Source organism: Antechinus flavipes, chromosome 3 (genome assembly GCF_016432865.1).
Source record: "Antechinus flavipes isolate AdamAnt ecotype Samford, QLD, Australia chromosome 3, AdamAnt_v2, whole genome shotgun sequence".
Lineage (NCBI taxonomy): Eukaryota > Metazoa > Chordata > Mammalia > Dasyuromorphia > Dasyuridae > Antechinus > Antechinus flavipes.
In genome coordinates, this window is record NC_067400.1 from 582,845,247 (window position 1) to 582,859,070 (window position 13,824).

The 13,824-nt window shown below is 51.8% G+C and overlaps 1 protein-coding gene across 1 annotated transcript in view; it reads left to right on the forward strand.

Annotated features, from left to right (window-relative positions):
- Window positions 1–13,824, forward strand: part of WNT4 (Wnt family member 4) — a 41,954-nt gene that overhangs the window by 10,864 nt on the left and 17,266 nt on the right. Inside the window, exon 2 of the mRNA XM_051988300.1 lies at window positions 13,394–13,629. Within this exon, the coding sequence (XP_051844260.1) occupies window positions 13,394–13,629 (236 nt within the window). The remainder of the gene's footprint in view (window positions 1–13,393; window positions 13,630–13,824) is intronic.

The window sequence follows — 13,824 nt, forward strand, 5'->3', positions numbered from 1 at the left end:
CATTTGTTCTGGGAACAGAGAAGGTATTACTAAGGGAAGGAAGGCAACAGGATGGATTGTGTGGCAGGACTGGGGGATGGGGAATTGGGGGAGAAAACCTTTGCAAAGCTCTATCTGGGAGACATTTTCTTTTGGCCAAGTGGAGACAGCTCATCCTTTGAAATCAGCTGCCCTGGAGCCCTCTGAATACCAATCTGATTGTTCACTTTTCCTACAGCTGAACTAAAAGATCGAGTCCTTGGTCCCCGATGCTTAGGAATTTGTTGGGAAATCCTGGCGGGGGGGTCGGGAGGGGTAGGAATCCAGCCAGGACTAGATAGGAATCTCCTTTAAAGTGGGGTCGGTTGTTGGGTAAACTATGCACCCAGTCCCCTGCTCCTGAGATAACCATCACAAAAACACCTGGTCCCCACTTCTTCCCTCCAGGCCTGGGCCCCAGTGGTGCAGGTAGCCCAACAGCATGGGCCGAGCAGCACCAGCTAGCTCTGCACCCAAGGAAGGGATGCTGCTGGTGCTGGGGATCCCCCGTCAGCCTCGGGTACCGCTGCTGCCAGCTCCCCTGGGAGCAAAAATCCAGAGAAATGCCCTTTCGCTAATATTTGGGGGGAGGAGAGGGGCAGAAAGAGCCCCGGAACTTAGTTGGGAAGCTAGGGCCCACCGGAAATAGCTAGCATTTAAATGCCTTAAGATTTGCAAAACCCTTTGCATGTTATCTTGTTTGATCAGCGGGAAAGTGGAGTGGTTGTTGGGGCAACATACCTCCCCATTCCCGGGACACCTCCTGGCTCCAAATGCCTGACTTCCTCTCTCTGAGGGTCAAGCTCCCTGCTCTTCATGTTAGACCCTGCCCACCTCATCCCAGGAGGCAGGGGCGGTCCTGTTTAACAGATGAGAAAACTGAGGCTATCGAAGTTTAAGTGAGCTATGTGATGAAGGGTCTCAGGCAGAATCTGGATACAGGTCCAGTGCCCCGCCCACTGGATCACCTACTTACTGCAACAGAAAGTAGGGAAGCTAAAACCTCCGAGAGAGGGCTGGGGAGTCGGGCCATCAGAATAGGAAATCCGAAGGCTGGAAGTTGTGCGAGTTTAGGCCATCGAAGCAAAAAGACAAAGATTTCCAGAAATAAGACAGGAGAAGGAGCTGAGAACTCGGACTCCAGAACAGGAAGCTGGAGGCAGGAGCCATGAGGCAGAAAAAGGTGGAATGGACTCAGAGATAAGACAGGAAGGAGCCGGGCCATGGGGGCAGCAAGAAGCCGTTGGTTTTCAGAGACACAGTCAGAAGACTCGGTTTCCTATCTCTGATCTGACCCTTACTGCAGTGTCACCCTTCCTTGAACGCCATTTTCTCCCTCTGTGAAATGGGAATTATAACATTTATTCGCCCGCCCCTTCCGGAGGTGTTGTGCTCAAATACAGGAAGAGATGATAGGAAGTGGAGGATAAGACCCTCAGAGAGAGGGAGCTAGACTTAGTCAGGAAAACCTGCCTCAGATACCCCTAAGCATTTTTTTTTTACCTCATCGGGTCTGCTTCTTCATCTACAAAATGAGATGGTTGAACTATCCGATCACGGAGGTCCCTTCTAGCCCTGAATCTCTGATCCTGGGGAGAACTGGGTCTTCGGAGATGAGAAGGGGGAGGAGATGGGGTCCTCAGCCTTCCGGACGGGGGCCGTGTGGCCAGCCACTCAGAGAAAGGAAGCTGGCACCTTGGGACAACCAGGACGGGGCCGGACTCTCAAATAGGAAGCGGGGTGGAGGCAGAGCTTTCCGAGCCAGGATGTGGAGGGAAGTGGGTTTCCCAGAGATGGGGATGGTATGTTACCCCAACAACCACTCAACTTTCCCATGAATCAGGCCCTGGAGACTCGAATGCCCTCCTGGTGACTAAGGCGGCCACAGCTAGGTCAGCACTTGGCTCCGTCCAGCCAAATTAGCCCAACTGGGCATTCCATCCCTTTCCCACCCACCCCATTCGTAGGCCTGGCAATCAGCAAGGAAGTCCCCGGGGGATAGGGTGAGAACGAAGCAATTCCTACCTTCAGACACAGTGCCAAACCCTTCTGTTTCTCCTGGCCCAAAGCGGTGCCCAGCCCTGTCGACTTTCCTGTAAAGTCCTAGCTCTCACTGCAGACTCCCGAGACCAGGGGCTGCCCTGCTGGTTCTCACCTGGAACAAAAAAATCCATAAATGGCTCGAGTTCCTCCAAGGCCCTGAACACTCTCAGCTCTTCTCTAAGAAACACTTAAGAACCTTTGGCACAAAAAGATGGGTTTTTATGAAACAGCATGTAAGGAGACAAGACCTGAACTGGGAGGCAAGAGGCTTGGGGTCAGGTGACAGCTCTGACAAGACTAAAGGCCAAATTTGGATGGCCATGAGCACGGAAATAGTCACCAAAACTGGGCCTGGTGATAACCCTACAAAGGAACAATCCCAGATGGAGGAGGAGAGCCAAGAGAGAGCCTTGTTATTAAATACAAAAGGAAGAGATTATGCAGCAAGATGGCAGCTGGAGTGGGGGAGGAAGGGCAGGATCGTCAAACAGGGTCAGATGCTTCAGAGAGATTAAAGAGGATGACAACTGACCAAAAACCGTAAGATTTAGCAGGGAAGACTTTATGGATGGCTTTAGAAGGATCGGTTTCAACAGATCAACAGGGGGGTCCATAATGGCAAAGGGACTGAGAGTTAGGCAGAAGGTAAGATAGAAAGGAAAGGCGTACAGAGGACATTTTCTTGGGAGTTTGTCTGTGAAAAGGAAAGGTTCAAATAGATAGCTTGAAAGAATGCTAAAGGCAAGGGATGAGGAAACATGGACAGTGGGGAAGAAGAGAATGAATAAAGAGGGATTGAATATGAAAAGAAGAAAGGGGATGATCCAGAGGGGAAGAGAGAGAAAAAAAAAGATGGACTGCCAGTCTGAGATATATTGAAAAGCAGTGGACATCCAGAAGGAAAGTAAGAATCCCCTTCTACTCTGCCCTGGACTAACCCTGTCTAGACTATTTTGTTTAGTTATAAACTTATTTCAGGCAAGACCAAGAAAGATTGGGTGGTATCCAAGAGAATGACCCAAAAGAGAACATGAAGAATATATCATATGCGGATCAGTTGAAAGAACTGGAGATTTTTAACTTGAAGGAGATTTCGAGGAACATGACTGCTATCTTCCAGTAATAGAGGGACTGTCATGTGGAATAATAATAGCTGCCATATATATAGCACTTTACATGTACTACCTCATTTGGTCCTCACAACAACCCTGTGAGGTAAGGACTATTATTAACCCTATTTTAGAGATGAGGAAACTGAGGCTGAGAGGCTATAAATGGCAAAGCTGGCTCCAATTTGCTTTATTAGGCTCAGAGATTTTGGAGTTGAAATGGATCTTTAAGGCCAGCTAATATAACTCCCCTCTTTGCTGATGAAGAAACTGAGACCACCCACCACTTTTCTCCTTGGAGGGGAGTTGTGGGAAAATAAATTCTAATTTGAAATGAGAAAATTTATGTTAGGACCATCCCCCAAATGAAAGGGATAGTCCTAACTGTTAAATTTGTTTTTCATTTCAATTTCATTTCAATTCCCCCAAATGAAAGGGTCTGCCTTCAGGGGTGATGGGCTCTCTCTCACTCAAGGTCTTCCAAGCAAGTCTTTGTGTTGGACCACTTGTCCAGAATTTTGAGGAGATTTGATATGACATTGATCTTCCAAAAAACCCTGAGAGGTAAATGCTATTATGATCCCCACTTTACAGATGGGGAAACTGAGGCAGCATGCACTGACTTGCCACAGTCACAGGGCTAAACCGTGTCTGAGGCTGGAATTGAACTCAGGAAAATAAGTCTTCCTGCTTCTAGTCCCAGCACTCTATCCACTGTGCTACCTATCTGCCATCACTTTGCATGGTAATATATCATATCATGTCATAGTATAGTGTGTTATGATGTCAGATGTAAGGCTCATTTGATTCTCACGGCCCTGAAAGGTAAATGCTATTTATGATCCTGATTTTACAGATGAGGAAACTGAGGCAGACCCGGTTAAGTGTAATTATAAAACTATAGAGTAAAGGATTTTATGTACATTTCCTCATTTGATCTTCATAGCAACCCAGTGGGTCAGTGCTGTTGGCCCTATTTTACAGTTGAGATATCTGAGAGATAATCCCCTGGCCAGGAAGAAAACCCAAATTTTCCCATCCATAACTGAATGACCATCAGTCCTGCCCCCGCCCAGACACCTAGTCCCAGGCGCTCATCCAGCTAGCTTCCCTCACCTGAGCCTGTTAATCGCTGAGGAGGAGACAGAACACGGGATGGGGAGCCGACAGACTCAGTGCCCTGAGGTCACCGTGACCCTGGCTACGCCCTTCCATCTTCTCTCAGGTGTGGAGAACAAGGAGTGCCCACCTTTCCCCTTTAACCTTTCTAGAGAGGGGCCTGAGAGCCCCCCAGAGGGGAGGGGGACCGACAAGTCCCATATTTTAGACGCAGAATGAGACTTCCCAGTTTGGGACAGGACAGTGTGGGACTTAGTTTGACCTGACTGTGTATTTGCTGCAGAATGCTTTTTTTTTTTGATGTTTTTTCTTTTTAAAAAATGGGAAGGTAAAGACAAAAAATGCTTGTTAATGGAAAAATAAGTTACATTTTTTTAAGTGCTGGGTTTTCAGTCAGGGAATCTGAAGGTCACTAACAGTGATTGAGCAAGTCCTGAGGTCCCAGTTCATCAAGCTGGGATGGAGACCCCACACAGCCCATCTTCTCATTTTCCAGCAGAGGAGAGAGGGTTTATACCAGCATCAAGCGCTTTCTCTTCTCTGTCTGTTTTCTCATCTCTGCAGTGCCTGATCCTGGAAGTTTAGCATTCAGTGTGGCCTTGAGAAAAGCACTTGGGAAGCCCGAAGCTGATGCACAGACATAAGCGTCAGTATTTTGGTTACCCTCAAGGGCCTGGCTCCAACAGGAGTGGGCAGGCCCCTGGGCGAAAACATGGCTCCCTTGTTCTGGCCCTCCTCCACCCCCAGGGTGGGTGATAATGGTGAGGGTCATAAAGTCTCTAAATGTGACCGCGGAGGAAGGAGTGGACAGCCAGGCTCCACGGGCCTGGCTGGCGTCCCAGCCCCCACCTGGACAAGGGGAGGGTCACGGTGGGACCCAAGCACAGACCACTCCGGCTCGCCCCCCCCCAAGTCCTACAGCTATTTGCTATCCCCCTTCGCGGGCCTGACTTTCTCCAGAGAATGAGCCGGTGGGGAGGAGCTGGGGAGAGGTCCGTTTTTACTCTAGGAATTTGTACATTTAGGGGGGAAAAAAGGAAGAAAGAAACCTGGAAGAGCTTGGGGCCGGCCCAGCTAATTTTAGTTTTAATGAAAACAGCAGGTGGTCAAAGGGATCGGATCTTCCTGGCAGAGCTGAGGCTTTCAAGCCTTCCAGGCCGGTGGCCAAGGGGAGCTGAGCACGGGACGGAGGTGAAGGGTTTTCTTGGAGGGTCCTGCCACCTCCACTTCAGGGTGACCTTTTTAGAAATGGAGGAGCTGGCCCCCCAACTGCAAGGAGGCAGGCAGGCAAAATCTTCAGGGCCAGGAAGGGAGACTTAGCAGTGCCAAGGGGATGGCTCGGATCCTTAGGCGGCTCAGGAGCAGGTGGTAAATCAATAACCTGGTATTTAGGGCCAGGAAGGAGCCTAAATGTGGGTGTTAAAGATGGAACCAGAGAAGTGGCCTGAAGAAAAGCAGCAGCTGGGTGCTTCTACAGGACCTGGAATGGACATGGGGAGCTGAGGGGCCCAGGGACCCACTTACCAGCCCCTTCTCCAAATGTCTCCAGGAATGGCCAGTGCTGTTTGTATTTGAGTTCAGTCTTTTCCTCTCAGAGGAGTGAATGATCCTCCTGTCTCTGGGGGAAAAGTCAAGCCATTATATAAGTCAGAGGGGCTCCCTTCTGTCACTGGGGGGCTCATGGGGCACAAGGCACCAAGGAAGAACTTTAAAAATATTTGCTGCCTTGATTTGTTAAATAGCTTCGGTCAGGTCCTGCTCCCATGGGTATCCCTAAGTGTCAATCAGCTAATGGCAGAGGTTTCCTAAGATACAGAACTTCAGAGCCAAGAGAAGCCTCACAACATAAACTAGCACTCACTGTACTCCTTGAGTTTAGAATATGGAAAGTCAAAGTTGAAAAGTACTTTTAAACACCGTATGTCACAGCTAGTTTGCTTTGGACATCAAATGTCACAGCGGGGAGAGTGCTTAGAACATCAAATGTCAGTGCATGGAGATAGCTTAGAACATTGAATGTCAGAGGGGGAGATTGCTTAGAACATTGAATGTCAGAGCCAGAAGATTGCTTAGAACATTGAATGTTAGAGGTGGGGAAATTGCTTAGAACATTAAGTATGGGGGGATATTGCTTAGAACATTGAATGTCAGATGGGGGAAATTGCTTAGAACATTGAGTATGGGGGATATTGTTTAGAACATTGAATGTCAGGGGGGAGATTGCTTAGAATGAATGTCAGAGGCGGGGAAATTGCTTAGAACGTTGAGTATGGGGGATATTGTTTAGAACATTGAATGTCAGGGGGGAGATTGCTTAGAATGTTGAATGTCAGAGGCGGGGAGATTGCTTAGAATGTTGAGTATGGGGGATATTGTTTAGAACATTGAATGTCAGGGGGGAGATTGCTTAGAATGTTGAATGTCAGAGGCGGGGAAATTGCTTAGAACATTGAGTATGGGGGATATTGTTTAGAACATTGAATGTCAGATGGGGGAAATTGCTTAGAACATTGAGTATGGGGGATATTGTTTAGAACATTGAATGTCAGGGGGGAGATTGCTTAGAATGAATGTCAGAGGCAGGGAAATTGCTTAGAACATTGAGTATGGGGGATATTGTTTAGAACATTGAATGTCAGGGGGGAGATTGCTTAGAATGTTGAATGTCAGAGGCGGGGAGATTGCTTAGAATGTTGAGTATGGGGGGATATTGTTTAGAACATTGAATGTCAGATGGGGGAAATTGCTTAGAACATTGAGTATGGGGGGATATTGTTTAGAACATTGAATGTCAGGGGGGAGATTGCTTAGAATGAATGTCAGAGGCAGGGAAATTGCTTAGAACATTGAGTATGGGGGATATTGTTTAGAACATTGAATGTCGGGAGGGTTATTACTTAGAACGTTGAGTGTCAGAGCCAGAAGACTGCTCATTAACAGAATGTTACAAACAGAATGTCAAAGCTAGAAGGGATCTTAGAAACCATCTTGTCTTGTCACATTTTCAGGTGGGAAAACTGAGAAACAGAGAGAAGTGAGCTGTCTGTGCTCAATTAGCAATGGCCATGAGGGAAGTCTCCTCCTCAGGGGCACTCGGCCATATGGCCGGGGTCAGTGGGAAGAGCAGTCCACACTGGGGTCAGGCGGGGGAAGGGAAATATAGCTCTGCATCCTCTCAGCTCCTCAACTTGGAAATGAGAAGGGACCTTTCACTGGGTGGGAGCGGGTGATGGGCCCCCATCCAAAATGACTTGGCAGCTGGTCTAACACTCTGCAAGGGGTAGCAGGAGGAGAGGGAGCCTCGGGGGCCCTTCCTGGGTGAAGCTAAGGAGTCCCCTGCCAGCATGCTCCCGTGACGCATGAGCTGGGCTGAGCCGCTCCCTCTCGGGAGCCTCAGTTTCCTCACCAAAGCCACCTGTGGGTAGGAAAGCTGAGAAGCCGACGCATCTTCCCAGGCCAGATTCTAGGACAGAAAAGGGATATCTTCCAGAGAGCCAAGCGCAAGGTCTGAGCGGGCTCATCCTCATCCACCCGATTCCGGAGGAAGGTTCTCCTCCTTTCCTGGCTGTGAGCAGGGCTGAGGGGGCTCCGGGGGAGGTTCCAAGCAGCATCTCCGTCTCCCCTGACTGGGATGCAGCAGGGCGAGCCAGCCCAGGAGTTAACGCTCGAGAAGCTGCACTTCTCCAACTACCTCTGCGGGTGCTTCCCAGGGCACAGTTCCTAGGGGTCTCTGATCGGCGAAGGGGAGCTCTCGTGCTCAGGGACCACCAGATAGTGTCGTGAGGGTCTGATGGAGTAGGATGCAGGAGGGGGATGCGCAGAGACAAATTCTAACTTAAAGGGGAGGGAAAAGATCTTGCTATAAGAGTTGGATCTGTCCAAAAGTAGGAAGGGCTGACTTTCCCATCCCCACAGGGCACGTGTCGCAGGGAGGGCTGTTGCTCCTCTCAGTTCTGAGATTTCCTGTAAGATTCATCGATTTACTTCAGCAACTTGGGAACCGAGAATCATCTTTTATTCCCTTACTTTGTACCTTCCAGCACTTAGCCTAGAACACTGGGTGCTTAACAAATGCTTGTTGGCCGACTAGCTCGCTTCAGAAAGTTAAAAATAGTAAGGATATTGACAGTAAGAATGAGGAGGATTCTGAGAGCAGAAAGTTTGCGAACGGGTCCATCTGGGCCCCAAACTCGTTACTCAAGGAAATGAGGGGAATATGGACCAAAAGGATGCCTCTGGTGACTTTGCACGGTTCTAGCCACTCCCAACCCTCCAGTCTGCTCACAGAGGGAGGACCCTCAGAGCTGGGCAGGCCGACCTAGAAGATGAGATTTCCGGAAGAAAGAGTTGGGACAGAGAGAGCTGGGACCTTCTGGGCCGTGGGAAGTAGTGCGGGATTTTGGAGACCAGAGCCTGGATTCAAAACCCACCTGTTTCTATTTAGAGAGCTTTACAAATATGATCTCATGGGCACAGCGGATAGAGCACCGGCCTTGGAGTCAGGAGGACCAGCCTCGGACACACTTCCTGGCTGTGTGACCCTGGCCACAATTAACCCCAATTGCTTCAGCAAAAAAAAAAGTATTCAAAACAATTTTTGATCCATATCATCCATAGTCTCTGAGAACTGCCCAAGAGACACGGAGAAGGTGAATGATCACCCAATGTCAAGCAATTAGCACGTATTAAAGACAAGACTAGAACACAGATCTTCCGACCGCACTGGGCCATGAGCTCTCTCCTCCTGACTTCTGGACCCGAGGTCTGTGTGCATGGGCCCCTCCCTGCCCACCCTGGCCCCTAGATGAGGGGAGGAATTAAGCGTTATCCCCAGGCCCTCCAGCAGGGGAGGCACTTCAGGATCATTTTTGAATGGAGGCTGAGCCTTGAACATCAGGAAGCCTCCTTGCCAGCACAGAGAACGGGTGGGGGATGCTGGACATAAGGCCTGGCCCTTATCCCACCCGTTTGAAGAAGGCACTCCTCTTTTAGCCTCATTTTCCTTGGCTGTTAAATGTCTAAGGCTCTTCCTTCCAGCCTGGACTTTCCCTGTTCTATGGTCCCTTCAGATCTGTTTAACTCTCTGAATCTCTATTTTTCTCATCTTGGGGCTCCCTCAGCCCAATAGGCCAGGAAGTGTTCTCTCCAGGGGGTCCCGGAGGGTACGTGGAGGGAACGGAAGAGGCAGCCTCTCTGCCCATCCAGGAGGGTTTAGTCTAGAAAACATGACTCCCTAGCCCGGTTTCCCTGGTCCTGCCCCCTCATACAAACAGTCAAACCCTTAGGTTGTCTCTGGCAAAACAGAACCCAGGAGAGCAGGGTTCGAGACCTGATGTAACCACCAACTAGAGCTAGTACAATCTATTGGGCAAGTTATTACCCCCCTCCCCTTGGTCCTCAATTTCCTGGACTGTAAAATGAGGTTAGGCCATATCATATATTCCCTTCTAGGGAAGGAGGAAAGGAAGAAAGGAAGGGAAGGAGGGAGGGAGGGAGAGAGGGAGGAAGGAAGGAAGGTAAGAAAGAAGAAAAGAAGGAAGAGAAGGAGGGAAGGAAGGGAGGAAGCCCTTATTAAGTGCCTACTATGTGCTAGATCCTGGGCTAAGTGCACAACAAAAGTTATTTCATTTGATAAAAGCCAAAAGTACCCAAGGGAAGATATATATTTTGAACCATTGTATTCTGTGTATAGAATCACACATTTGGAGCTGGAGAGGATCTAAATGGCTCTCTTGCCCAACTTCCTGAGGCCTAAGAGGTCACACAGATACTCAATGGAAGAATCAGAATTTGAACTCAGATCCTCCGACTACAAATTCAGAGGGGTCTCCCCCACACCAGTCTGCCTCCCTGTGTATGTAGTATCTGCCTAAGAGAGTGGAAGCTCCTTGAAGGCAGTTTTTTTCCTCATCTCAACTGCATCCCCAGTTTCTAGCAAAGCACATAATTAATCAATCAGGTAATTCCCTGATTGATTAATCGTCGCCTGTTAACTGACTGAAGGCGGCACAGTCCTGAGAGAACTTTTCCACCAGAGGCCCGAATTTTGGGCAGGGACCTCGGGGGATCTAGCCCTAGTCCCTCGTTTTTCAAAGCAGAAAACTGAGGCGCAGCAGGTTCCCCCTGTGCCCAAGGACACCCAGCCAGGGGGAGTCCGAGAGAAGGCAAGCGGCCCCGGTCATGAGGAGGGGAGAGGAAATGAGGGACGGTCCCTAACCATGGCTGACCCCGGGGGGCCCGGCCAGCTGCACGGTCGCCTCTGCCGGCAGACTCAGAGCACAGGGGCCCGAAGAACCAGGCTCGGGACCCCACCAGCGGGGCCCACCGGCGGCCTGGGGATCCTGGAGAAACCGCAAGGCCCCGTCCCAAGCTTGGTTGTTGGTGCCCCCTGCAGGCCCTCGGTGCTACAGACAGCAGGAAGGGGCCGGGGTCAGCAGCTGAGGGGGAGGGGAGGGAGGGCCAGGGGGAGGAGGCCGCAGGGTCGCCCTCTTCTTATAAGACTCCCCACAGCCTTTCCCCTAGGGAGCATCCTCTCGTGTAGCAAAGTGAGAGAGGGGGAAGAGCAAGAAAAGAAAGGAAGGATGGATGGGTGGGGGGGAGGGAGGATGGGAGGATGGATGGATGGAGAATAGGAGGGAGATAGAAGAGAAGAGGAACAAACGGCTTCTTTGTCCAAGTCCCCGGCGCTCTCCCTTCCTCACCTTCAGCCCTGACCGTCATTCTGTGGTCTCCTAATCCGAGCTGTCCAAACCGGAAGGAGCCCTTGGAGGGCGTTTCCTAACATCCAAGGTCTTCAGACAGAAGCTGGGCTCCAGGGCTTGGGTGATACTTCTCTGGGCTCAGAGGCCTTTAACCCCGAGATTCTGCGGCACCGGGGCTGGGGGCTCCGGCTTCTCCTTCCTGCCGGGGCCGGGGGCTCCGGGGCTTCTCCTTGCTGCCGGGGCCGGGGGCTCCGGGCCGCACACTGAGGGAACGGCAGCGCTGCAGACACTGGGGCTCCTGGAGACCCGCGAGCGCCTGGGGGGAGCGGCACGAGGAGCCCCAGCTCAGGGGGTTCCCCCGGGGCCCAGCCTCTCTGCTCGGATGACGGGCAGGGGGACTTGTGAGAAGGCCCTGAGAGCAGGGCTACAGAGAGACAGCCGCGTGGTGGCCCCCTGGTAATCACTGGGAGGGAAGGACTGGAACCAGACAATTGCATTCTAGGGCGGCTCCGGCGTGGGGTGGAGACCCGGTGCCAGAAGGGGCTCTCTAGATCATCCAGACCCCCCGTTTTGCAGAAGAAGAAATGGCTTCAGAGAGAGGCTTGCCAGAGGGCACAGAGGAAGTTAGTGGGGACCAGAATTTGCACCCAGGCCTTCTTCATTCCCAGGACAGGGCTCCTTACCCAGTAGCCCGCTTCCTTCCTTTCATAACTCCTTCAGCACCTCCCAGCATTCTTTGACCTCCCCCAGCATTTAGCATACAGTAGGCACATAATAAATGTTTACTGGATTAAATTGAGTTGTTGGGGGGGCTGAAGGGCCCCCACAAAAAGCCCCGGAGAGATGTGGGCTTTTTTATTGCAGCCTCTAGGGAGGCTCGGATCTCAGCATGGTGGGAGCCTCGGTAACCCGCGAGGGGGCCCAGTGAGCGTGTGGGTGGGATTGGGGACCCCGCCGCCAGGGGCCTGCTGGCCCGAGCCCCGTGCTGCCGCTGCTGGCTCTGGCTCACTCTGAGGGACCTCGCAGGGCTTGGCCAGGCTGGGCGCTGGGCAGGAAGACAGGGCACATTCACCCTCCCCACCCCCACGCTCCCTGTGAGTCCGGCAGGGAGGGGAGGGGCGACTGGCTGCCACGCCGGGACAGAGCTTGGCACCCGGGCAGTCCCAAGGCCAGACAGCTGCTGAGAGGCTGACTCGGAGCTTCCGGCCGGGCTGGCCCCCAGGAAGGGCCCCTGGACACCGTGCTGGACACTGCGCTGGGAGCCGCACAGGTGCTCATGCTCCGGGCTTGCAGCATCCCAGCGGGCAGAACAGGGGTCGGGGTGTAGGTCTCGGGGATTTCAGCTTCTTAGTGGGATGGGCCGCCTCCCAGGGCCGCGGCTTCAGAGCTGGGGGGAAGTTGGGGGATCCCTGAGCCAAAGCCCAGGGAAGTAATAATGAGGTGGGGGGACACGGTAGGTACAGCCCCAGCCGGGAGCTCAGTCCAGCCTCAGACACTAGGTCATTTAACCTCAGTCTGCGAGGTTTTCTCACCTGGAAAATGGGGACAAGAGTAATCCTATCTACCCAGGTTGTTGTAAGGAGTGGATGAGATAATTGTAAAGCTCTGAGCCCATGGCCTGGCACACAGTAGGTGCTCTGCAGATGACAGGCAGCTAGGTGAGGCTAGAGGGAGACTCGGCTTCCTGAGTTCAGATCCAGCCTCTGACACGTACTAGCTGTGTGACCCTGACCAAGTCACTTTATCCTGCCTGCCTCAGTTTCCTCATTTGTAAAATGAGCTGGAGAAGGAAATGGCAACCATTCCAGTGTCTCTGCCCAGAAAACCCCAAATGGGGCACAGAAAACTGGTCACGCCTGGAACAACTGAAAAACAAAATCATCACTACTAATGATAACAGGTAGATACCACTTTAAGCTTTGCAAAACGATTTACAAATATAGCATTTAATCCTCACAAGAAACCTGGGAGATAGAAAACCCCATTTTACACATGAGGAAACTGAGGCTGGCAGGGGTCAAATTACTTCCCAGAGTCATAGAGCTAAGAAGGTATTTGGAGCAGAATTTGAACTCAGGTCTTCCTGACTAACAATTCAACGTCTCTCTCTGCTGCCTCTCGGGCATTGATCAGATGCCTTCTGAGACCCATTCTCAGATTCTAGTACGATATAATTAAGGCAGAAAAACTTTCCTGCCCGTGTAAACCGTCAAAGACGGGTGGCCTTACAGGCAGTGAGGTCCCCCTCACTGGTCACCTTCAAGGGGAGCCTGCATCCCGGGGGAGAGCCCGGCTTGGGGAGGGGAGCCAGCCCCGAGATCACTCCAGCTCTGGGCTCCCGGGACTCGGCAGAGGGCTCCTGCGCCAGCTGCAGCCTCAGCCGCCCCCTCCTGTCCTCCCCAGGTACCTGGCCAAGCTGTCCTCGGTGGGCAGCATTTCTGACGAGGAGACCTGTGAGAAGCTGAAGGGGCTGATCCAGAGGCAGGTGCAGATGTGCAAGAGGAACCTGGAGGTGATGGACTCGGTGCGGCGCGGGGCGCAGCTCGCCATCGAGGAGTGTCAGTATCAGTTCCGGAACCGGCGCTGGAACTGCTCCACTCTGGACAGCCTGCCCGTCTTCGGCAAGGTGGTGACGCAAGGTGAGGGGCGGGGAGGGCCGGGCCGGGGCGCCGCTCTTGCCTTGCTGTTCTCGGGAACTCGCTCCTTATGATCCCTTATGATCATAAGCGCAACTTCTGGGCCTAGAGTTAGAAGGGACCTTTATGGGCATCCAGTACAAACCCCTTGTTATATAGAGGAGGAATACAGAGGCCTTCTCCGATATCACACAACTA